The sequence below is a fragment of the Sarcophilus harrisii genome, chromosome 2, assembly GCF_902635505.1.
Source record: "Sarcophilus harrisii chromosome 2, mSarHar1.11, whole genome shotgun sequence".
NCBI lineage: Eukaryota > Metazoa > Chordata > Mammalia > Dasyuromorphia > Dasyuridae > Sarcophilus > Sarcophilus harrisii.
Genome location: NC_045427.1, coordinates 343,730,277 through 343,756,780, shown reverse-complemented (window position 1 = coordinate 343,756,780; position 26,504 = coordinate 343,730,277). Strand labels below are relative to the sequence as shown.

The 26,504-nt window shown below is 34.8% G+C and overlaps 1 protein-coding gene across 2 annotated transcripts in view; it reads right to left on the bottom strand.

Moving 5' to 3' along the window:
* TRPC7 (transient receptor potential cation channel subfamily C member 7) overlaps nt 1-26,504 on the bottom strand; it is a 230,560-nt gene that overhangs the window by 147,268 nt on the left and 56,788 nt on the right. For both annotated transcript variants that reach the window (XM_031953012.1, XM_031953013.1), the window contains exon 2: nt 16,353-16,535. In XM_031953012.1, coding sequence (XP_031808872.1) covers nt 16,353-16,535 — 183 coding nt within the window. The remainder of the gene's footprint in view (nt 1-16,352; nt 16,536-26,504) is intronic.

Below are 26,504 nucleotides of genomic sequence, written 5' to 3'. Positions count from 1 at the left end.
TAGTATCTTTGTCAAGAAAACTCCAAATGGGGTTATTAAAAAAATCAGATATGACTGAAATTACTGAACAACAACTTATGCAGAGAAAAGAGGGGAGAGAAGTTCAGGCATGGGTGACAGTATGGAAATGAAATGACTTGTTTGGGGGAAAGCAAGGAGAGAATGCAGAATACATGGGGTTAGAAGTGGGGATAATAGTAAGAAAAATGAAAAAGTAGGAAAGGGTTGGATTATAAAAGGCTGTAAAAATCAAGCAGAATATTTTATGTTTGATCCTAGGGAAAGTAAGGAGTCACTGCAGTTTCTTGAAAGAAGAGAGATATGGCCAGATCTGTGCTTTCCTTACTTTGAGAGTGGGGTAGAGGTTGGACTGGAGTAGGGAGAAGCTTGAGACAAACCAATCAGCAGATAAGTGCAAGGATCTTGGCTTGAGATACTGAGAGCTAGCACTGGGATGGGGAAGTGTCAAGGACATGAAGGGATATGTAGAGGTGAGCTGTTATGAAGGTGGAATCAGTAGGACTTGGCAACAGATTGAATGTGAAGGGTGAGAGAGAATAAGGAGTTGAAGACAACATCTCAATTATTTGGATAGCATACTTATCAAATGCGCAGATTGCAAATCTGTACTGAATATAGAAGACAGATAAAAGATTCAGAAAGATCTTAACAGGTAATAATACATTTTCCCTGCCTTACCTGTCTTCTTTCAAAACTCAGCTCAAATATCATTTTCTGAAGAAGGATTTCCTATCCCACAATCAGACTCTACTCTCTCAACCTCACTACTTAATTTTTAAAATTGTTTATAATAAGTACCTTCCAATTACTTATTTTGTATGCACATAGATATATACATGTTATCATCCCCTTGTGAACACCAGCTTTTGGGGTTTTTTGTTTCTGTTTCTATTTCTATATTTGTCTATTTCCCTGTCTCTTGACTCTGTCTTTCCTGTTTCATTTCTATATCTATGCCTTTCCCTGTCTTTGTCTCTGTTTCTCTTTCTCCTTTTCTCTTTTTTTCTTCCCCTCCTCTCCTTTGTGGAAAGCCATGTAATAAGTAGAGATACACACACACACAAATACACATATATGTATATACATTTGTGAGATTTGCAAACTCAGTGAAGGTTAATTTGAGAAAGTAAAAACTTATTCAAAACCAATGTGCCCCTGAGACCTGACAATCGGTAAGCCTTTAGAGGACCACTTCCTTCATTAGGTCTCTTCACTGACAACAAATCTTAGAAGAAAAGAAAGTGGAGACACATAATCATCTGTGTGACTGATGATTTGGTACACATTTTTTTTTAAAGAAAATTGCTTCATTAATATCCTCAAACTGTAATTTGTGGGGAAAAATTTTTAATAAGGTTATTAATTGTATTATAGCATTGAATATTTAAAAACTATTCTATAAGTATGCAAAGGTATGGTCCCCTCCACTAATACATATTACAGCCCTTTTAGACCTTATTAAATATTTTCACTAGTTGCTGAATCTGAAAAATTCATCACCTGTTGTCAGCATGGTGATAATTCTCTTGGAACTTAACAAAGTTGTCCCTTGAATAAAAGACATCTTGCACAATGCCCACCAATTGTCTATTAATATTTATGTGGGTATGGAATAAAACATTAGATACAGCTATAAAACTGTTCCTATTAGAAGCTACCCATGATTCTATTCTTCTATTAAGAAACATTTACTTGCAATTGACCTTAGGCAGAGGAATGTTAATAAAAGCATTAACAGGCTACTGAATATAATGGACTATATGAACAGTCAATTTGCCTTTTAAGTTCTGAATCTAAATGTGACCAATTAGCACAGAAATTACTAGATGGAAAAGCATATTTTGTCTTCATTTTAATTACTGAAGTTAGTCATTATCCCTTACAGGAAACCATATTTTTTAACATCCTTTTTGTCTCAGGCTGGAAAAAGGCAATAATTGAAAGTTGCTCATGTTCAGTTCTGTTCATTTATTTGTAAGGCAAATCATTTCTCTCTCTCTCTCTTTCTCTCTCTTTCTCCTATCTCCATTTCTTGGTCTCTTCTTTTGAATTGTGCTCCTTTCTCATTGCTTCAATCTCCACATAGATTATAAGCAGCACAATCAGGATTTGAACATAATCATCTAGTTACAAATTTGGTGCTCTATTCATTATATAATATTCATTTCTTATTCAGAAGCACACAAATGGAATCAATCTATAGAATCAATGACATTTCTTAGGAAATCTTGTACATATCACTGATTTCCATTAAATATGTTTATCCTGTTTCCTAGAAATATTTTCAAAGGGAATAACAGTACCACTATAGTCAGTGAATCAGATAGAAACCATTCTTGATTCAATTCCAATAGACCTGTGATAGAAAGTGCCATCCGTGTCAAGACAAAGAACTGAAGGTGGATCAAAACAGTATTTTCACATTTTTTGTTGTTTGCTTGCTTTTTTTCCTTTCTCATTTTCCCCCTTTTGATCTGATTTTTTTTGTACAACATGATAAATATTCAAATATGTTTAGAAGAATGGAATATGTTTAATCTATATAGGATTGTCTGATATATTGGGGAAAGCAGAGGAAGGAAGAGAGGGAGAAAAATTTGGAACACAATTTTGCAAAGGTGAATGTTGCAAACTAACTTTGCATGTATTTAGAAAACTAAAATACTATTCAAAGAATAAATAATTCCTGACCTATTAACAGATTTTTTAAAACAAGTAACACAATGAAGAATTTAGGTTGTGCTGATAATTATTAAGTGTAGACAGCTACTTACTTCCCCCTGTGGTGTTCTTTTTCCAAAACACAGCCAGGTGATAAAAGAGTTCAGATCTTTTATTGTGTCCTTCAATATAGCCCGGTTAGCTCTGGCCTATCTCTCTGCTTGAGCTCTTGCAGCTTTGTCCTTGGCTTCTGCCTCTGCTTTCTTCAGTCTCCAGCCAGCACCAAGGTAGAAGATGCAATGACTCTCTTGCCTCAAAGATAGAGCTTGTGGGCTTCCTCCCAGAGTGCTCTTCTACGACCCCAGTCAATGTTCCCAAGAAAAAACTCTCCAGCTCTAAGAGTTTCCTGTATATATATGATTTCCCAAAGGTTAACTCCTCCTTCTGGAGAGAGAGGGATTCTGGGTTATCTCCCAGAGTGCTCTCTGGCCCTAAGGGAGGTGTGAATTCGGTTATCTCATTCTAAACCCTGAATTCTCCCAAACATGTGAACTCCATTGAGTACTTAGATACTTATGAGCTCTCTAAAGGTGTGAACACAAGCATTGTTTCCATCAGTTGTACTTAGTACCTTGTTTCAAGTTCTGGCCCAAAATATCTCTTTCTAAGATCAAATCAATCATATTAAACCATGCCAAATTAGATAATTATTGTCTCTATCAACTCCAATGGCTTAACAGTTTGTAAAGATTCCAACATCCCCCAATGGAGAGAATTGCATGGATAAATGCAGATGTTCCTATTCTTTCAGGATTAATTCATTCAGCCATTCACAAACAGGGCATTGTGCTCTATATGTATTTCTGGGGGAAGATACAAAGTTTGAACAAGAAACCATCCTTGTCTTTACTAAAATGGGAGAAAGACCCTGTGCTAGGCAATACGAGTATGAGTAAAATCCAATCTATCTACTTGCAGTTTGCAGTTTTGGTTCATGAAGAGGTGTGTGTATGTGTGTGTGTGTGTGTGTGTGTGTGTGTGTGTATGTGTGTGTGTGTATGAATACACATGTGCTCATGTGTTTCTATATTGTGGGAAAGAGTAATAATAAACAACTATAACACAAAACATTGTCAAGATGCTATTTTCAGAGACCTAAAATTGGACGGGGCAGATCTCTAGAATATTAATGCTGCTGATTTCATCTATATAGTCATTTAGGAAACACATTACTGGCTGTGAAGTCCCTGCTTGTACTTTATGGTGACAGTGAAAAAAAATATTGATTCCAATGTTACCACAATATTATAATAAGTAGGGGAGGAGCTTTACCCTTCTTTTGAAAGGGTAGAGTCAAGGTGATACAGTGGTACTAGAGCTCTCCTCAAATGCCCCTCAATAACAACTTTTAAAGAAAAATGCACCTTAAAGATTTCTGAACAGACAAGTCAATAAAAAGTCTTGTAGAGAATCAGACTTTTAATCTGAGGGTTCAGGGTTCAAGTTCCTGTTCGGGTACCAAAATGTAATGTTCTCTTTTCTATAATATAATGTTTCTGGGAGCAGGTTTCTTGGGGAGCTTCTGGAGGCAGCCTTAGTTTCAGTTCAGTTCAATAATCACCTTAAATTCAACCAGCTGTTAAAGTCCAGATCCTTTATTTTCTCTTTCCTTCAATTGGGGTTTGGCTAGGTTTCTGGAGTCCTTCCAGATCTTGGTTTCAGTGTTCTCAACAGAACAGCCTGCCACCTCTTCTCTGTCTTCCTACGTTTTGCCCAACTGGATCCTGGCTTCTCAATCTCCCAGAGTGCTCTTTGGCCCTGAGAGCTTCTTGCTTATATGCTGCACACTGAGTATACTCCAATCATTACATCTCTAGGAAACCATTATTTGTTATAGGATTAAATAAGTGCTAAATTAGATTTAACCACTGTCTCCTCAATTCCATTGACTTAGCACCTTGTAAGAATTCTAACATTCAACCAAGAGAATCTTAGGAAGACAGAAAGGGGGAGTTCTATCAGGATTGGGGTTGAGACTAGATGAGAACAAAATGTAGCAAAAATAATATCTCTGTGCGCTTAGAGATGTCAGTAGCAACAATAGCAACAGCAACACTAGAAGTATCCAGTGTCCAGGAATGGGAAGGGGACTGAGTACCTGGCTAGAAAAAGATTCCAGAGGATCTATATATTAGCAATGGGTATAGGATCAAGTGTCAGTTCAATCACCCACCATTCTGTTTCAGGATGCTATTTCTTTTGCTTTTTATTTTTAATAATTTGCATGGATAATTTTCTTTTTTTTATTATAGCTTTTTATTTACAAGTTATATGCATGGGTAATTTTACAGCATTGACAATTGCCAAACCTTTTGTTCCAATTTTTTCCTTCCTTCCCCCCATTTCATCCCAGCAATAGCAGATTGACCAATACATCTTAAGTATGTTAAAGTATAAATTAAATACAATATAAGCATACATGTCCTAACAGTTATTTTGCTGTACAAAAAGAATTGGACTTTGAAATAGTGTACTATTAACCTGTGAAGGAAATCAAAAATGCAGGCGGAAAAAAATATAGGGATTGGGAATTCTATGTAATGGTTCATAGTCATCTCCCAGAGTTCTTTCGCTGGATGTAGCTGGCTCAATTCATTACTGCTCTCTTGGAGCTGATTTGGTTCATCTCATTGTTGAAGAGGGCCATGTCCATCAGAATTGATCATCATATAGTATTGTTGTTGAAGAATATAATGATCTTCTGGTCCTGCTCATTTCACTCAGCATCAGTTCATGAAAGTCTCTCCAGACCTTTCTGAAACCTCCTGCTGGTCATTTCTTACCAAACAATAATATTCCATAATATTTATATACCACAATTTATTCAGCCATTCTCCAATTGATGGGCTTCCACTCAGTTTCCAGTTTCTGTCCATTACAAAGAAATCTGCCACAAACATTCGTGCACATACACATCCCTTTCCCTTCTTTAATATTTCTTTGGGATATAAGCCCAGTAGAAACTGCTGGGTCAAAGGGTATGCACAGGTTGATAGCTTTTTGAACATAGTTTGCATGGATAATTTTCAACATTCATCCTTGCAAAACCATGTATTCCATATTTTTCCTTCCCTTCCCCCCATCCCATACCCTAGGTGGCAAGTAATCCAATATATGTTAATGTGTAATTCTTCTATATGTATTTCCACAATTATCATGCTGCACAAGAAAAATCAAATCAAAAAGAAAAAAATGAGAAAGAAAACTAAAACTATGTAAGCAAACAACAACAAAAAGAGTGAAAATACTATGTTTTTATCTACACTCAGTTCTCATAGTCCTCTCTCTGGGTACAGATGAGTCTCTTCATCACAAGATCATTAGAACTAGCGTGAATTATCTCATTGTTGAAAAGAGTCATGTCCATTGACTCATGCTTAACATAGTATACCAAGATAAGGTCAAAATGGATTCATGATCTAGACATAAAGAATGAGATTATAAATGAATTAGAAGAACATAGAATATGTGGAAGATGAAAGAATTGATGACCAAAGAAGAACTAGAGATCATTATTGATCACCAAATAGATAAATTTGATTATATCAAATTGAAAAGTTTTTATACAAACAAAACTAATACAAACAATATTACAAGGGAAGAAATAAACTGGGAAAATATTTTTACAGTCAAAGGTTCTGATAAAGGCCTCATTTCCAAAATATATAGAGAATTGACTCTAATTTATAAGAAATCAAGCCATTCTCCAATTGATAAACGGTCGAAAGATATGAACAGACAATTCTCAGATGAAGAAATTGAAACTATTTCTAGCCATATGAAAAGATGCTCCAAATCATTATTAATCAGAGAAATGCAAATTAAGACAACTCTGAGATACCACTACACACCTGTTAGTTGGATAGAATGACAGGGAAAGATATTGTGGAATGTTGGAGGGGATGTGAGAAAACAGGGACACTAATACATTGTTGGTGGAATTGTGAATACATCCAGCCATTCTGGAGAGCAATTTATGATGATCAATTCTGATGGATGTGACCTTCTTCAACAATGAGATGAACTAAATCAGTTCCAATAGAGCAGTAATAAATTGAACCAGCTATACCCAGAGAAAGAACTCTGGGAGATGATTATGAACCATTACATAGAATTCCCAATTCCTATATTTTTTTCCGCCTGCATTTTTGATTTCCTTCAAAGGCTAATAGTACACTATTTCAAAGTCCAATTCTTTTTGTACAGCAAAATAACTGTTTGGATATTATGCTTATATTGTATTTAATTTATACTTTAACATATTTAACATGTATTGATTAACCTATCATCTGGGGGAGGGGATGAGGGGAAGGAGGGGAAAAATTGGAACAAAAGGTTTGGCAATTGTCAGTGCTGTAAAATTACCCATGCATATAACTTGTAAATAAAAAGCTATAATAATAATAATAATAATAATAATAATAATAATAATAAAAGAACATAGGATATTTTATCTCTCAGACCTGTGGAGGAGGAAGGAATTTGTGACCAAAGAAGAACTAGAGATCATTATTGATCACAAAATAGAAAATTTTAATTATATTAAGTTATACAACCATTCTGGAGAGCAATTTAGAACTATGCTCAAAAAGTTATCAAACTGTGCATACCCTTTGATCCAACAGTGTTACTATTGGGCTTATATTCCAAAGAGATCTTAAAGAAGGGAAAAGATCCCACATGTGCAAAAAATATTTGTGGCAACCCTTTTTGTAGTGGCTAGAAACTGGAAATTGAATGGATGCCCATCAATTGGAGAATGGCTGAATAAATTGTGGTATATGAATGTTATGGAATATTATTGTTCTGTAAAAAATGACCAGCAGGATTATTTCAGAAAGACGTGGAGAGACTTACATGAATTGATGCTAAGTGAAATGAGTAGAACCAGATCATTTATACACGACAACAACAAGATTATACAATGATCAACTCTGATGGACATAGCTCTTTTCAACAATGAGATGATTCAAACCAGTTACAATTGTTCAGTAATGAAGAAAATCAGCTACACCCAGAGAGAGAACTATGGAAACTGAGTGTGGAACACAACATAGCATTTTTACTCTTTCTGTTATTGTTTGCTTGCATTTTTGTTTTCCTTCTCAGATTTTCTTTTCTTTCTAGATCAGATTTTTCTTATGCAGCAAGATAATTGTATAAATATGTATACATATATTGTATTTAACATATACTTTAGCATATTTAATATGTATTGGACTACCTGTCATCTAGGCATCTAGGGCAGGAGGTGGGGAGGAGGAGGGGAAAAGTTGGAACACAAGGTTTTGCAAGGGTCAGTGTTGAAAAATTACCCATGCATGTGTTTTGTAAATAAAAAGCTATAATAAAAAAAGAAAAGAACCATGTCCATCAGAATTGATCATTGTATAATTTTGCTGTTGCCATGTACAATGATCTCTTGGTTCCACTCACTTCACTTAGCATCAGGTCATGTTTAAGTCTTTCCAGGCTTTTCTGAAATCATCCTGCTTATCATTTCTTATAGAAAATAATATTCCATAACATTCATATACCGTGATTTATTCAGTCTTTCTCCAACTGATGGACATCCACTCAGTTTCCATTTTCTTGCCACTACAAAAAGGGCTGCTACAAACATTTTTGCCCAAGTGGGTCCCTTGCTCTCCTTTATCATCTCTTTGAGATACAAACCCCATAGAGATACTTGCAAAGATATAAAGACCAGGATTTACTATGATTGGTATTTTCCCTTAATACTTAGATTTGTTGCCCAAAAAATAGAGAGCGATGGATTTTATAGTAAATCCTGCTGGGATATAGTAGCTATAAATTTGTCACTTCAGTGACAAATACACACACAGACATATAATATATAATAGCCAGTCCACTATAGAGAAACAACTAAGCCAAATGCAAAAAGATAATAAAAATAAGGTTAGTTTAAGGAACTAGGAATCATTAATCTGATAAAGAGGGAATGTGAGAACTGTCTGAACATCTGAGTGGCTGTCACAACAGAGAGCTTCAGAAGGAAGGTACAATAAGGAACAATGGATAGAAGTTGTAGAGAGGCAGGTTTTAACTTTATCTAAGTAAAAACTTTCCCCAAATTAATTATGCCAAAGTAGAATGGACTGCTTTGAGAGGTAATGAATTATCTCATACTGGCAATCATCAAACAAAGGCTAAATGATTACTAGCTGAGTCTGTTATATGGGAGATTCTTATTCAGGTATGGATTGGACTAGAGTTCCTTCATAGTTCAGAGAGTCTGATTCTGAGAAGATGCCTAATTAATGTGGCAGCATGAAGCAGTAGAAAGAACAATGGATTTAGAGTAGAGGATCTGAGTTCAAATTTTAATCTTGTTTTTGTGACCTTGTGCAAATTTTTTTGGAGTTTGGGTCCCTTCCAGATCTATATATAACATTTTATGAAAGTGCCATAACAGAGATCATACTTTGTAAAATTCGGCAGTAGTTTGCAATTACGTAGTCAATATGGCAATAGGGATTATTTAATGTCATGTCCAGCTTCCTAACCCTAATTATTATCTCTTTAAATCAAACCTCAACAGGGAAAAACATGGCATAGAGCAATTAAGTGTTGTCCATAGCAGTGAGTTGAGATCCATTACAGAAAGCCTTGTAGTTTCCAAGTTTTGCTTGCTGAATAGTGATACTAGTGATTTAGGATGATAGAATATTAAAGACAGGACCATGGAGGAATTTCATTAGGATTTTAGTGACAAATTCTCCTGATGTCTGAGGACAAGCTTAGGAGATGACAGAGAAATTAATTACTCCAAGGATAGACTTGTAGGCTTTGGTAACCAGTGAAAATCTGTCCCAAACACAGACTTTATTTTCTTTGAATTCAATAATTCAGACACTATATAGACCTGTGCATAGGGATATAACACCACCTACACCACCAATAATAATAATAATTGTTAGTATTTTAAGGCTTACAAGTATTTTACAAATACGATCTCATTTAATACTCATGTCAACCTTGGGAAGTAAGTGCTATTATTGTTCTTATTTTGCAGATGATAGAACTGAGACTGATAGAAGTTAAGTGACTTGTTCAAGTTCCCACAACTAACAAATGTTATAGTCTGGATTTGAATTCAGATCTTCCTGATTTCAGGTCTGCCATTCTATTATTCCACCTAATTATATATGTGCATGTTGTGTTTATATCATATATATACATACTTGCATGTGATACACACATACATATATGATAATTCAGCAAGATGAACTTTCTTGACTTCAGGCTTGGTGCTCTATTCATTGTGCCACCTAGCTGCCCAGCTCATATTGAGCTTTCAGTTTAATAGAACCTTCAGACCCTTTTTTTTGGAACTAATCCCATCCCACGTCATGTCCCACTGATCTTTCATTTGTGATATTGATTTTTTTAACCTAAACGATAGACTTTACCTTTATCATTCTTAAAGTTCATCTTTAATAGGCAATCCAATTCTCTGGTCTGTCAAAATCCTTTTATGTTCTGATTCTATCATCTGTGCTATTATAATCAATCCCTTCAAGCTTTGTTATCTGTACAAATTTTGTAAACCTTTACCCAAGTCATTGATAAAATTGCTAAATAGCACAGGCTTATGTGTAGATCCCTAGAGTAGATTTCCTCTGGAGACGACTGCCACATTGATAATGAAATAATTACTCTTTGGATGAAATTGTTTTGAGTACCTCTGATTGTATTATTGTTTATTATTATTGTATTATCATCTCATTATTATCATATCTCTGTATCTTCTCCACAAAACAGTATGAGATATTTTATTAAAAACTTTGTTAAAATGTAGTCAAACTATATTCACAACATTCTCCTGATCTACTAATTTTGGAATGTTGTCAAAAAGTAAAATGAGGCTTCTGGCAAGGGGAAGAGGAGGTAGGGAGAGAGAACTGGAACACAAGGTTTTGTAAGAGTGGATATTGAAAACTATTTTTGCATATATTTTGAAAAATAAAAAGCTATTAATTTTTTTAAAAAATAAAATGAGGTTTAATTTCAGTCATTTTTCAGTTGTGACTCTTCATGACCCATTTGAGGATTTTTTGGCAAAGATTTTCATTTACTTCTTCAGCTCATTTTATACATGAGGAAACTGAAACAAATAGGGTTAAAGACATGTTCATGGTTACACAGCTAATAAGTTTCTGAGACCAAATTTCAACTCATAAAGACTTCCTGACTCTACTCTATTTATTTCTCTATCTACCTGTCCCAAAATGAAGTTAGTCTAGCATGACTGACTGTAAATACCATTTCCCTTGCAGGTACTACCTCTTTTTTGCCAACCATCTCTTTAATGAGCTTTCCTAGAAATTTCCCAGAAATTGAGGTCAAACTTAGTGGCCTATAGAATCTGAACTATATTATTTTCTATCTTTGAAAAGACAGAAAGTAGTTGTCATTCTCCAACCTTATGGTTACTCTTACATTTTCCTTGGTTTTCAGATATTATTTAAAATAAGATGGGGCATATGACTTGAATTCATCAAGAACAACTACGTGGTCTCTCAATATTTCCTTACTATCTTGGACATTGATTCACTCAGTTATTTTTCTTTAGTTATTTTTTTTTCTTTTGCTATACCTGGTACAAAAAGCTCATTTTCCTTTGCAGTGACATCAGGGAAAAATGCCTTGTGTTTACTGTCATATCCTACCCAGCCTAAGAATAGATTCTGTCTCTTATATGATCCTATTATTTCTTCCAATTTAATGTGAAAAGCCTTTTTTGTCATCCTTAGCTTTTCTTTTCTTTTTTTATTGACACTATCTTTATAAGATTGTGCTATATTCTTTTATTTATATTGTTTTTTGTTCTCATTTCCAAATTCTTCATTTTTAAGTTTTTTTAACCTAAATTGGCTAGTGAATTCCTTGTGTATCCATTTTTCTCTAGAAAAAACAACACATTCTTCCTTATCATTGGAGTTTTTTCCTTTCTTGTCTTCAGAATTTGATTCTTTAGCATCTTTAATGCCCAATGTGTTGATTCCCCTTGAAGAACTTGAGTCTATGGGATTCTACCTACTTTTCCTTTGAACCCACTGAAATGTTTCCCCCAAAAGCTCATTATATACTATGCTCACTTTTTCTCTTCTATATCATAACCTCTATTATGGATCTTACCCTCTACTCCAACTCTTACTCCCAACAAGTTCCCATCATTTCTACCCCAGAGAGGTATCAGGGTGAATTGTATCCAGAATACAATTATTAGTTTCCCCTTGTTGTTTACTCCTCCTTTTGAAGATTTACAAGTTAAGTTAGGAAGTTACTAAGGGGGAAGTTCTTTTAAGAGAGAGAGAGAGAGAGAGAGAGAGAGAGAGAGAGAGAGAGATACAACTGAAGTACCTTCAAAACTACTACATCATACTTCTGTGCCAAGCTTGTTATCTATTCCCCAAACTCTTCATCGTATTTCTTCTTTCTGCCCAGATGGTCTTTACAATACTTCAAAGACAAAAATCACTTCTCTTAGTCCCTTCTTTCACTCATCCAAATATTGACTGTAATCTTTTCCCTGGCTAATAATTAGAATAGAGTAATGCTAATCAGAATCTGATTCACTTTCTACCTCCACTTCTTCTTAGCCTCCATTAAGGTTCCCCTCAGGATCCACCTTTCTGATCTCTTTATTTATTAGTCTTTTCTCTTTCTTCTCAAATTATCTTATATTTACTCATCGGTTTACATATTTTAATCCTAGTAGCATGTAAGGTCTTTGAAGACAGGAACTACTTTGCCTTTATATTTCTCATAGATAGTTAGCATAGTACCTTGTATTTATCAGCAGGTACCTAATGCTTGCATGTTAAATTTAATTGACAGAAGAGAAATAGGTTAGTAATATGGAATTCAAGATGAAAAAAATAGCAAAAGGCAAAGAATGCTTACAGTTTTTCCAATGGGCATTTTTACCTAAAAACTCTTGATAGTGTAAATTAAGGTCAAGCCAAATTTGGCAAGTGTACAAAGGAGATAGTTCTCAGAATGTCGGATTCTTTATTTTCCCTGAGCCCCTAAGCATAATCTATTACCAAGTCTTATCAGTGTCCTCTTCAACATCTCTCTTTGTCTCCTTTTTATGTGTAGCATCATTGCACCTCTTCAGACCCTCATGACTTCTCACTTAACTATGATATAACCTCCTTCATTGGATGTCCAAAAGCCAGCATCTCTCCTCTCTCTACTCCATCTTTTACATAGAATATCAGAGAAATATTCCAAAACACAGGAACGATCATGTCACTCCCCCCTCCTTATGAAGTGCCAGTTGTCTACAAGATCAAATACAAACTGGTTTATTTAACTTTTAAAACCCTTTACCATCTGGCTCTAAATTACATTTTCAACCATTTAGCTCATCCCTCTCCATTCACTCTGTATTTCAGTCAAACTGGACTCCTTAATGTCCTTCATATATGATATTTAATTTCTTTGCCCAGTTTTTTTTGTACAGTCTATCATTCAGTACCTGGAAAGCTCTTCCTCTGTCTATCTTTTAGAGTCCTTAGCTTCCTTCAAAAAGAGACTCAGTTGTTATATCTTAGCATGAGACTTTTCCAAATCTCCTCCTTAGTGCTTTCTTTCTCTTACACTACATTGTGTTACAAATTTTGTATTAACTTTTCTAGTTACATGTAGGGTTAAATTCTTTGAGGACAGAGACTATTTCATATTTGCCTTTGTATTTAGCATTAATTACAAGACAGGATATTTAAGAAGTGGTTAATAAATTCTTATTCAACTGAATTTAATTGAATCATATTTAATCAAAATGAATGACACAATGTGATCCCTGGTAAATTTCAAGGAATTACTGAATAACATTATTTTAGAAGGATAGGAAGGAAATTTAGAGGACATTCTAATCCCATTCCCATAAAAGGAAGGTCTTGGAAACTAGAAAGTCTGGCATTTTATTCTGAACATTTTTCATTCTCTTATAGATAAGGGTTACTTGGGGTTTCATAAGGATTTTTTTTTGCTATTGCTCTATAGGTGGCTCAAATTCATCATATGTTAGTTGGCAAAGATAGAGGTCCTTTGATCTATGAAGAAGAGAGGAGATGCTTTATAAATATAAAGCATATATATATATATATATATGTGTGTGTGTGTATACACATATTTTGCATAGATGTTTATATTTATCTTGACTTGTTCCTCAACCATCCATTGAACCATATTTGTACTTTAAGGAGGCAGATCCTTGGCAGCTTCAGAAAGTAATTGCTGTGAGCTGAGGACAAAGCCTCAGTGAGTTCTTGTGGCTAGGATAAGACTGAAAAATTAAGGATTACAGGGCCAAGAGAGTCAAATTAAACATTGACACTGATTTAAAAACTAAGACAAAAATCATAAAAAGAAAAAAAAAGACACCCTCTTGAATCTACGCTTCATAGACCCAGTCCCAAGTGTCCTATTTTCCTTAACTCAGCTAATTTTTGGGAAATCCATTTGGAGCTCAAGCCTTGAGACCTATAAAACAAACTAATTTGTAAAATTTTTAATTGTGATAAGAAGGAAAAATACATAAAAATCTGTTAAGCCTAGGAAATCTCCCTTGATGATTTTGCATTTTTTTCACCAAAGATAGTTTGCTTTAGATAAGCAAAATAACAATAAAGGATTAGCGTGGGCTAAATGCACATTTAAAAAATACTGCTAGTCCTTGCTGACACCAGCTTAGGTTGTGACAAATGTTTGGATGAAAACAATGTTTTAATCACTTTTTTATTGTGTGATGAACATCAATGTGGTATAATGGAAAGTACTATAGTAATTCAGAGATCACATAGGGAGGGTTCATATCTCATTTCTGCTGTCACCTGTCTATGTATGAGATCTTTGGGCAATCACTTTCACATTCTAGTCTCAGTTTTCTAATCTGCAAAATGAGAGAGTTGGTCTAGATGGGTCTAGAAGGACCTACTTCATATCTAAATCTATCATACTTTGATATCAATAGTTAGCCAATCAAATGATAAAACAAAAATTCAAAGAATTTGAGAGCTTAAAGGAACTTTGTGGCTCTCTAGTCCAATCTGTACACAAAAGAATTCAATATATCCTATTCAACAAAAAGATTTGTAGACAGAGAGGGCACTCACTGTCTCTCCAGATTGTTCATTCTATTTTTGGATAGCTCTAATTAATGTCAGGTTTTCTGACATTAAGCCTGCATTGACCACTTTATAATTTCCATATCTTGCTCCTTGTTTTTCCTTCTGAAGGACAGATCAAAGCTAATCTTTCTTTCATGTGATGAACCTTCTAATACCAGAAGATGTAGTTCTATGGTATCACATGGAAATTTCCACAGTTGAACCAAAGTATGATAATAATAACTTAACATTTTTAGTATATTTAAAGTTGTAAAACACTTTATATACATCATCTCATTTGAACCTTGTAAGAATCCTATAATGTAGATATTATTAATATCCTCATTTTTCAGATGAGGAAATTATGGCTTAAAATAATCAAGTTACTTGCCCAGGGTCACACAGCTAGTAGGTTTCAAAAATTGGATTTTAACTCAAATATTCCTGACTTCAAGTTCAGCACTTGTGAATCTGAAACAAATATTGGGTTTGTTTATTGAAATCTAAATAGAAATGTACCTGTTGCACCACAGCATTCATTTAAATTCTCCCAGTAGAGGATTAAGGAATGAACATAAGAGTCTCAGAGTTTTGAAGAAACTGGTCTCTGGTTCAACCAATATCCTCTAAAACGTGCCCCTTCTAACAGACCCAACAAAATGGTCATCCAGCTATTCTTGAATACCTTTATGGAAGAGTAATCCACTATCACACAACAGTAACCCACTGAACTTTTGGACAATTCAAATGTTGTAGAAATTTATCTTTAAATAGAACCTATATCTGTCTCTCTTCTATTCCACATATTGCTCTTGTTGGCTATCTAAGAACAAACAGAATTAGCTTAATACCTCTTCCACAAGATAGTCTTTGACATTTTTTGAATAGACATCATGCCCCCTAAAACTTTCTTCCACACTTCCTCGCCTTCCCAAGCCTTCTCTTCTCTAGGCTATAAATGTATAATTCTTTACAAATCTGGACTCAAGGCCCTTTGTAAATCATGGTTTTTCTTCTCTGGAGGTTTTCTAGCCTATCAATGTGTTGAGGAGGAGTAGAAAGGTTGTCATCTATTGCTGTTGATTCATTTACAAATCTTGCTGATAAAGATTTCTGTTTTTCCTCAGTGGTCTGGGTCCTTTTGTAATTCTGAGAACCATCCACTCTTCTTGATCCACTGTAGTCCCATCAAACATGGCTTTTCCTGAATTGTTAGCATTCAAGAAATCTTTCTTTCAATGGGTGATCTATTTCAGCTCTACCTGATGAGCTAAAAGTAAAATAGGCTATATGAGGCCCCTTCAAATACTATGTAGTATTCCTTCTTAACAGAGTTGGGATTCTTAGTATTTAAACAATTCTTTTGAAGGGTAAAAGATACATGGCGTGCAAAGGAATATATTAGTAACACTATTGAAGTGATGACTCAAAGCCCCATGAATGGATACATTGGGAAGGAAGACTTACCTTTTTTACCTCATACTTAATGGCAAGCTTGATTCGGCTCAGATTTGGACGATGATGATTGGCCCAGACTTGGATGTTTACATCGCCATTTAAAATTGCCTCCACTTCTTCTGTGTCCCTGCAGAGGTCCAGCACACCCACCACAAAATCCTTGCATTGCATAGATAATTTTCTGTAATCATTCTAGCAAAATAAAGAGAAATTGGGGATATTTAGCACTGAGTTGTACATATGCATTCATCCAGGACAGAAATGCAAATCCATATGTTCTCAAAGGATATTCTAGCCAAGATTATTGTATAAATATGGTGAAGGAAAAGAAGAATAATGCTTCATTTTATGGTGAAAGTAATTTAGAGTGTCAATTCCTATTAGGTGAATGAGAATCTTTAGAGTAACCTTGAAAATCATCATGCTACAATGGTAGCAGTCATAGAATCTGGGCTCTTATCCTGACGCTTGATATTTCCTATCTGTCTGACATTGGCCAAATTATTTCTCCTCTCTGGACATCTTTCCTCATCTGGAAAATGAAAGTATAGACAAGATCTCTTCCAGATCTAAATCATGTGATCTGCCACTTATTGACTGGATAGTGATTTGATAAATAAAATAATGATGCCCAAAAGAACCACCCCATTACAAATAGAATAAATATTTGGAAAAAGTTACCACCTCCAACTCACCTAAACCACCACTTTATAAATAGGATAAATATTCAGAAAAAAGTACAACTTTTTAACTTGAAATTGTAAAGATGCTGAATTCACAAACTGTTTACAGGTATGTATTGTTTTTCATGGTGTGCACATTTCTGAAATGTGTTTAAACTGGGCCTGTGAAGCTACATGGTGACCTCTTTCAAAAGTGAATGATCATTTCTTAGTTTAACTGCTTGTGAAAGAAGAGAAATGCATCTATATGAAAAGAGAAGTGGATTTGAAGTCAGATAATGAAGATTCAATCTCTTTTGTGGTCTTAAGGAAGTCACTTTCCTTATCAGTTCTTATTTCTGTAAAACAAGGGGGTTGGATAGATCATTTCAGGGATGTTTCCAGCTCTGACTGATTCTCAGATTTTAAGAACATGTTTTTGAACACTTTTTTTTTTTCTAAAATAAAGGCTATTTGGATTTCTTGGAATTTACTTTTTTTTTAAGGCAATACTTCTTTTTCAGGATAAAAATGACAGCCTGTCTCTTCTTCACTTTTCTTTCTTCTCCCCATTTTATTTTCATTTTGTTTTCTTATGCATTTCAGGTAATAGTCTCAAATGTACATAAATATCCTTATAAAATATGATTCCCTACTCCCACAACCTTCTAGTTTGTAGGAAAGAAAAATCTCATTCCCTTGAGGTTTCCTTGCCAGCAATTAGATGGCCTCTGGGATTTCTTCCAATTCTGATATTCTGGGATTCTCTGATGAAAGCTGAAATGAATTTATCCAGCTACTACAGGAAAAGTTAAATGTCATTCTCACTTTTAGTTTCTGTCAACAATTCCAGTTGCCATAAGAAAAAAAAAGGACCATTTGCTTGATGAAAAATCTTTTTTTTTCCCTCCAAGCATAAAATTTAAACAGCACCAGGACCCTATGAGTTTGTTCATTGATTCTCAGGGCCTTTCATGGAGTGTTACATTAAAATTATAATAAGTAAACATATGTTTATCAAAAGGTTATGGACTAAGAAGCTTTGAGATGGATTGGTTACCTTTAATTGTTATTCACATCTCTACTGAGACAATTATTTTGATACCATAAAGGAGAACACATGGCTGTTTCAGCCAAATAGAACAAATCTAGCTCCTAGCTCTCATGACTTTAATGCTTCCCTTCTCCCTCTCTACCTGATGAATTATCATTTATCCTTTAATATCCAACTGAAATGCTATCTCCTCTATACAACTTCTTCTGAAGACCTCAGGTATTTCCTTGTATCTCTCCTAGAATTTTGTTTTATACCTTCCTCATGTACTTACAAAATAATGCATATTAAGGCTAAGTGTGGCTTATATACCATAAATATACCATAAATTCTAAATAATGGCAGACATATTTTATTTAAACTGTAATTCTCTCTATGTGGTTGAATATACTGTTCTACACATGGCGGTGCTAATGAAATGTTAGAACAAATGAATGAATTTACATAGATTATACAATAAGAAAGTCCCTATAATCACAAAGCTTTGGGGAAAGTATCAGTTGTACTCATAATACACTATGAATGCATGAAACTGTGGGAGATTTGGGAAGAGGTACACTGACTATCAAGAAGGTAATTAAGTTGAGGAAAAGCAGTATGGTGAATAGAGTACTTGACATTAAATCCTGACTCAAATATGATCAACTGTGTGTGCCTAGACAAATCTTACAACTTCTAGCCTTGATTTCTTCATTTGTATAATAAAGTTAATAAAAGCATCTATCTCACAGAATTGCTATGAAGATTATGTATTTAAGTGTTTAAAGAACTTTAAAGTGTCACATAAATTATTGTTGTTGTGGAGCAGTGTTTGACTCTTTGTGACCCCATTTGGGGTTTTCAAACTATTTTCTTCTTCAACTCATTTTTTCAGATGAGGAACTTGAAGTCAACAAGGGCAATTAATTCACATAGACACAATTAGGAAGTGTCTGAAGCCAAATTTGAACTCCTGACTCCAGGTCCAACATTCTAACTACTATGTTACCTAGCTGCAGTATATAAATGGTAGTCATTATTCGAAGAGGTGCCTTTTATGGCTGTTTTAGCTCTATTGCTCACCTTTATTTTATACAAGTGAGTCAAGGAAAGGAGAAAATATAAAGTGAAGGAAGGATGTAAGAGGCCTTCTTACATTCTGTTTTGGCCAACCAGAATAGGCTATACCAATAATCTAATCACAGATCTATTTTCAGAAAGGAAAGGGAAAAGGAATAAATATTTATTAAGCACTACTAAGTACTGGTACTATGTTAAACACTTTTGTAAATGTTATTTGATCCTTACAACATGAAGTAGATGCTGTTATCTCCATTTTACAGTTGAAGAAACTGAATCAAGGTAAAGTGACTTGTCCCAGGACAGAGAAATAAGAAATGTGTGAGACTGGAATTAAACTTAGGTCTTTCTGTCTCTTGCCTCAGCACTCTCTCCACTATTATCATCTGGCTAGTGTATTACAGTAAAATAATTTAGAAATAAGAAATATTTTACAGATAAGAAATTTGAATTCCACAGAGGTTTTAGAGTAGAATCTGATCTAGGTTTTGACTACATTTTTTTCTGATGTTCTTTATGACTTCTTTTCAGCTTTTGACACCTTTGACCATTTTCACTGTAGATATTTTCTTCTCTGGATTTTTGTGATACTACTTTTCCATGGTTCTATTCCTATCTGCCTCAGTGTTCCTTCTTAGACTCTTCTGCTGATTATCTTCCATATCATGCCCCCAAATTGACCCACTTTTACGGACTGGGAGAGAGAGACATAAATTTGACTCAATTGGCTTTGAGGGTTCTGAGAACTGGTTCAATTCTGGGTGAGTACTTTGGGATAGTAGGTGGTTATGCTGGATATATAATATATATAATATATATAATAGTAATGCCTACTATCCTCCTGTCGGAATGCCCTAGCTGGTTGGTTGTCTGTTGTGTTCCGGAATTGTTTGTCTACTGTCTCTTTGTGTTTAAGTGTACTTGTGTCTATCTGGTTCTGTGTACCAGTGGCACAACTCTGGTTCTGAGTGCCTTTTGGCACTATTTGATTCTCTGAGCATTCTCTGTGAAGGCAGAAAAATGCACCAAACTGGGGCTCAGAAGCCTAAAAAGCTCCATTTGGATTCTGGGAGGGAGGATTCTAGAGCTGCAACAACTTCCCTCAAGGCTATTCTGAATAGGCCCTAGTCTGTATATGTTAATGTTTTGTTTAATGTTGTAATTGTGCCCCCTATATCTGTGTGATTTTTTTTGTTCTGTGTTTGTAACTTCTCTGTCTGTTGTGTTGATTTAAAGAGCTCTTGTTAGGTTTTAAGAACAATGGTTGAGAAATTTGGCAAGTGGTTATTTCAATGTTGTAACTGTGCTTAGTATAAAAATTTTCTTGTGATTTTAAACTTTTTAACCTGTTGTACTAATTTGTAAGTAAAGAACAAAAAAAAAACTTGACTATTTTAAACTGGTGGGGAAGTTTTCCCTGAAAAGCAGGTTTTCAAAGCCTGCTAGAGAGGAGTAATGGCAATAAAACCTTATCTGCTTGACACTGCCTGAGATAAAGAATTTTATGCTAGTGGTCTTGAAACACACAGGCAAAAGGAAGAAAAACTTTTTTTAAAAAAAATTATTTGGTTTGCTTCTGAAACATTGGGTAATTTGTTAACATTATGGGTTATGTTTGCTGGACATGTGGGTTTTATGGAGTTATTTAATTATATGCTATATTGTGTATCTTAAAACTTCTAAAGAGAAAAGGAAAGGAGAATGACAGTGATTTATGAAAGATTGATATACAAAAAACATTGTGTAATGGTTACCGAGGTTCCCCCACACAAAAATACTGTAAACTCCCTAATACAGGCCCTGACAGGGTCCTATTTTGTATGTACCATGGGACTAACCCCTTGTATCAGTGAATTTGCTTTAGCCTTGGAAGAATCCCCTGAGCTTTGCTTACTTATGTACGTGCTTCCTCAGGTTTATCTATATGCTGAAGAAGGGGCCAAAAAACATTTTGGTCTGTTAGATAGGGGAAGGAGAGCTGCTCATATTCTTGTCCCCCTTCTAGTAGAACTAGGAATAGCAGATTCCACAGCTGCTGGGGCAGCTGCCCTGATCCATGGTGACAGCCAGTTGCTAGCCTTGGGTTCCCAGGTGGACCAGGATTTAAAGGACCTGGAAAATTGAATATCCTACTTGGAGAACTCCTCAAACTCCTTGGCAGAGGTGGTCCTACAGAATCACTGGGGCCTAGATTTACTCTGTCTTAAGCAAGGAGGGGTATGTATGACCCTCAGGGAAACTAGCTGTTTCTATGCTAACAACTCTGGGGTAATAAGAAAGTCCCTCTCTGCAGTTCCGGTCTGTAGGACCCGGAGATGGCTCAACGCCAATCATGAAAAATGGTCCCTCCAAGTAAAGGGAAGGGAGTGTAGGAGTACGGCCTTCTTCACATATGGATGTGGATCCTTGAGCATGGAGAAAGAACTGGGGAAAACCCAGTACTTATATGTGCCCAGTGGATGAACCGTCTAGGTGTCAGAGAATGGACCAGTACTACTGTGGATCATAGAATTGTGAGACCATAGAAGAGTGGCTCTCTGATGGAGGCCAGGACTCCTACATTAAGGTGCATAGGTTAACACTTGGTACCAGTTACTTTTCAATTTCTCTCCCTGGGTAACCTCTCTTGTGACCTCCCTGATAGGCCCCCTCATCCTATTTCTGCTGGCTCTACTAATTGCCCCCTTGTTTGATTGTTTAAGCACATATATCAGGAAAAGGATCCAAGCTATTAAGTTGTTTGTTGCCAGGGTCACTTACTCTCCCCTGGCCTCTGATGAGTCCAGTCTCTAAATGGTCTAAAGAAAAGGGGGGAATAAAGTGAAAGGACATCCCCTCTGGACCGTGAGAAAAATAATCTTGAAACTCTGTAGTTAGAAGTTTATTACTAGCTCTTCATGCCCTAATGCAGGTGGTATTTTTACACCCCTAATTGTCCTGTCCTAAAAAAATCTAAGACCTTGATAACTTGATAAACAAAGATAAACTGTCTTATTGCCTGTCTGGGAATGGCACCCTTAGTGTGATAACCTTTGCCTCCTGTGTAGGATGAAATTCCTTTAGTATGACAAATGTATTAGGGGACTTTTATGTCTCTTTCTATAAATATATGTCTCTGAAATCGCTTGATACTGACTCCCCTGTTCTGGTGAGATTCGGTCTCCAGCTAGCAATAAATGCTCTTAAATTTTCATTATTTTGGCTGTCTTTTATTTTCTCTGGCATGGGCACTTCATTCTCAAATTCAGTATGAACCAAAGAAATTTCCCCAGAAATATACAACTCTCCAAATCTCCCTATTTTTTTTTGAGGGAATTATCATTCTTCCAGTTTTTTAGATTTTCAAACTTAGAATTATTTTAAACTCGGTCACTTTCATTATTCACCCCTTGTATTCAACCACTGGCTCAATTATATCATTTCTATCTCCTTAATCTCTCTTGCATCCATCCTTTTCTCTCTACTTCTACAATCACAACCCTAATTCAAGTTACTAAGCAGAAATTAGAGGAATTTCTGACCAAAGGAAGTTTGAAGTTTGAAGGTCAAATGAAGAGGAAATTAGACCAATAATTAGTTGTTTTGCCCAACTTTATGCCAATCAATTTGATAACCTAAGTGAAATGGAGGAATATCTACAAAATATATAGATTGCCTAGATTAACAGAGGAGAAAATAAATTGCTTAAATATTCCCATTTTTGAAAAAAGAAATAGAACAAACTATTAATCAACTCCCTAAAAAAAAATCCCCAGGACCAGATGGATTTACATGTGAATTCTACCAAACATTTAAATAACAATTAACTCCAATACTATATAAACTATTGGAAAAAAATAAGGAATGAAGGACTCCTACCTAATTTCTTTTATGACACAGACATGGTACTGTGCCTAAACCAGGTAAAATGAAAACAGAAAAAGAAAATTATAGACCAATCTCCCTAATGAATATTGATGCAAAAATCTTAAATAAAATATTAGCAAAGAGACTACAGAAAACCATCCCCAGGATAATACACCATGACCAAGTAGGATTTATACCAGGAAAGTAAGGCTGGTTCAATATTAGTAAAACTATTAGCATAACTGACTTTATCAATAACCAAATTAACAAAAAAAACATATAATTATCTCAATAGATGCAAAAAAAGTATTTGATAAAATTCATCACCCACTAGAAACACTTAAACTTGATAAACACTAGAAAAATAACTAGAAAACACTAGAAAATATAGGAATAAATTGACATTTTATTAAAATAGTCAGTAGCATCTATTTATACCCATCTGGGGATAAACTGGAAACATTTCCAATAAGATCAAGGGTGAAACAAGGTTGCCTACTATCACCATCACTATTCAACATTGTATTAGAAATGCTAGCTTTGGCAATAAGAGTTGAGAAAGAGATTAAAGGAATTAGAGTAAGTAATGAGGAAACCAAATTATCACTTTTTGCTGATTATATGATGGTATACTTAGAGACTCCAGAGATTCTACTAAAAAGCTATTAGAAATAATCCACACCTTTAGCAAAGTTGCAGGATACAAAATAAACCCACATGAGATTATCAGCATTTTATATATTACTAACAAAATGCAACAGTTACAAAGAGAAATTCCATTTAAAGTAACAACGATAGTATAAAATATTTGGAAATCTATCTGCCAAGGGAAAATGAGGAAAACAGCAAAACACTTCCCACACAAAGTCAGATCTAACCAATTGGAAAAATATTAAATACTCTTGGATAGGGCGAGCAAAACTAATCCATTTATTTAGTGCTTTACCAATCAGACTCTCAAAAAACTATTTTAATGACCTAGAAAAAATAACAACAAAGTTTATATGGAAAAACAAAAGGTCAAGAATTTCAAGGGAACTAATGAAAAAATAATCAAATGAAGGTGGCCTATTGTACCAGATCTAAAATTATATTATACAGCAGCAGTTACCAAAACCATTTGGTACAGGCTAAGAAATAGATTAGTTGATCAGTGGAATAGGTTAGGTTCAAAGGATAAAATAGTCAATAATTTTAATATCTAGTGTTTGACAAACCCAAAGACCCTAGATTTTGGGAGAAGAATTCACTGTTTGACAAAAACTACTGGGAAAATTGGAAATTAGTATGGCAGAAACTAGGCATTGACTTATACTTAATGCCATACACCACAATAAGGTCAAAATGTGTTCATGACCTAGGCAGAAAGAATGATATTATAAATAAATTAGAAGAACATAGGATAGTTTACCTCTCAGACCTGTGGAGGGGGAAGGAATTTATGATCAAAGAAGAACTAGAGATCATTATTGATCACAGAATAGAAAAATTTGATTATATCAAATTGAAAAGTTTTTGTACAAACAAAACTAATGCAGACAAGATTAGAAGGGAAGCAATAAACTGGGAAAACATTTTTACAGTGAAAGGTTCTGATAAAGGCTTCATTTCCAAAATATATAGAGAATTGACTCTAATTTATAAGAAATCAAGCCATTCTCCAATTGATAAATGGTCAAAGGATATGAACAGACAATTCTCAGATGAAGAAATTGAAACTATTCCTAGCCATATGAAAAGATGCTCCAAGTCATTATTAATCAGATAAATGCAAAGTAAGACAACTCTGAGATACCATTGCACACCTGTCAGACTCGCTAGAATGACAGGGAAAGGTAATGTGGAATGTTGGAGGGTATGTGGGAAAATTGGAACACTGATGCATTGTTGGTGGAATTATGAACACATTCAGTCATTTTGGATAGTGATTTGAAACTATGCTCAAAAAGTTATCAAACTGTGCATACCCTTTGATCCAGCAGTGTTACTACTGGGCTTATATACCAAAGAGATCTTAAAGAAGGGAAAGAAACCTGTATGTGCAAGAATGTTTGTGGCAGTCCTCTTTGTAGTGGCCAGAAACTGGAAACTTGAGTGGATGCCCCTCAACTGGAGAATGGCTGAATAAATTATGGTATATTCATGTTATGGAACATTATTGTTCTGTAAGAAATGACCAACAGGATGATTTCAGAAAGGCCTGGAGAGACTTACATGAACTGATGTTGAGTGAAATGAGCAGGACCAGAAGATTATTATTTACTTCAACAACAATACTATATGATAATCAATTCTGATGGATGTGGCCCTCTTCAACAAGGAGATGAAACAAATCAGTTCCAATAGAACAGTAATGAATTGAACCAGCTACACCCAGCGAAAGAACTCTGGGAAATGAGTGTGAACCACTACAAAGAATTCCTAATCCTTCTATTTTTGTCTGCCTGCATTTTTTATTTCCTTCACAGGTTCATTGTACACTATTTCAGTCTGATTTTTCTTGTGCCACAAAATTACTGTATGGACATGTATACATCTATTGTATTTAACATATACCTTAATATATTTAACATATATTGGTCTACCTGCCATCTGGGGGAGGGTGTGGGTGGAAGGAGGGGAAAAAGTATAACAAAAGGTTTTGCACCTGTCAATGCTGAAAAATTACTCATGCATGTGTCTTGTAAATAAAAAGGTATAAAAAAGCTAAAAAAAGAAATAATCCACAACTTTAGCAAAGTTGCAAGATACAAAATAAATCCACATAAATCATCAACATTTTTATACATCACTAACAAAATCCAACATCAAGGGATACAAAGAGAAATTCCATTTAAAATAATTGTCCATAAGATAAAATATTTGGGAATCTAACTCTCAAGGGAATGTATGAGCAAAACTACAAAACCCTTTCAACACAAATAAAGTCAAATATAAACAATCGGAAAAATATTAAGTACTCTTGGATAGGTCGAGTGAATATAATAAAGATGACAATACGACCTAAAATAATCTATTTATTTAGTGCTATACCAATCAAACTCCCAAGAAACTATCTTACTGACCTAGAAATAATAACAACAAAATTCATCTGTAAGAATAAAAGGTCAAGAATTTCAAGGGAATTAATAAAAAAAAGGAAATGAAGGTGGCCTAGCTATACCAGACCTAATACTATATTATAAAGCAGTCATCAAAACCATTTGCTACTGGCTAAGAAATAAATCAGTTGATCAGTGGAATAGGCTAGGTTCACAGAACCAAATAGTCAGTGACTATAGCAATTTAGTTTTTGACAAACCCCAAAACCTCAGCTTTTGGGATAAAAATTCACTATTTGATAGAAACTGCTGGGGAATTTAGAAACTAGTATGGCAGAAACTAGGCATTGACCCACACATAACACCCCAAGATAAGGTCAAGATGAGTTCATGATCTAACTATAAAGAATGATATTATAAAAAAATTAGAAGAACATAGGATAGTTTACCTCTCAGATGTTTGGAGGAGGAAGGAATTTGTGACCAAAGAATAATTAGA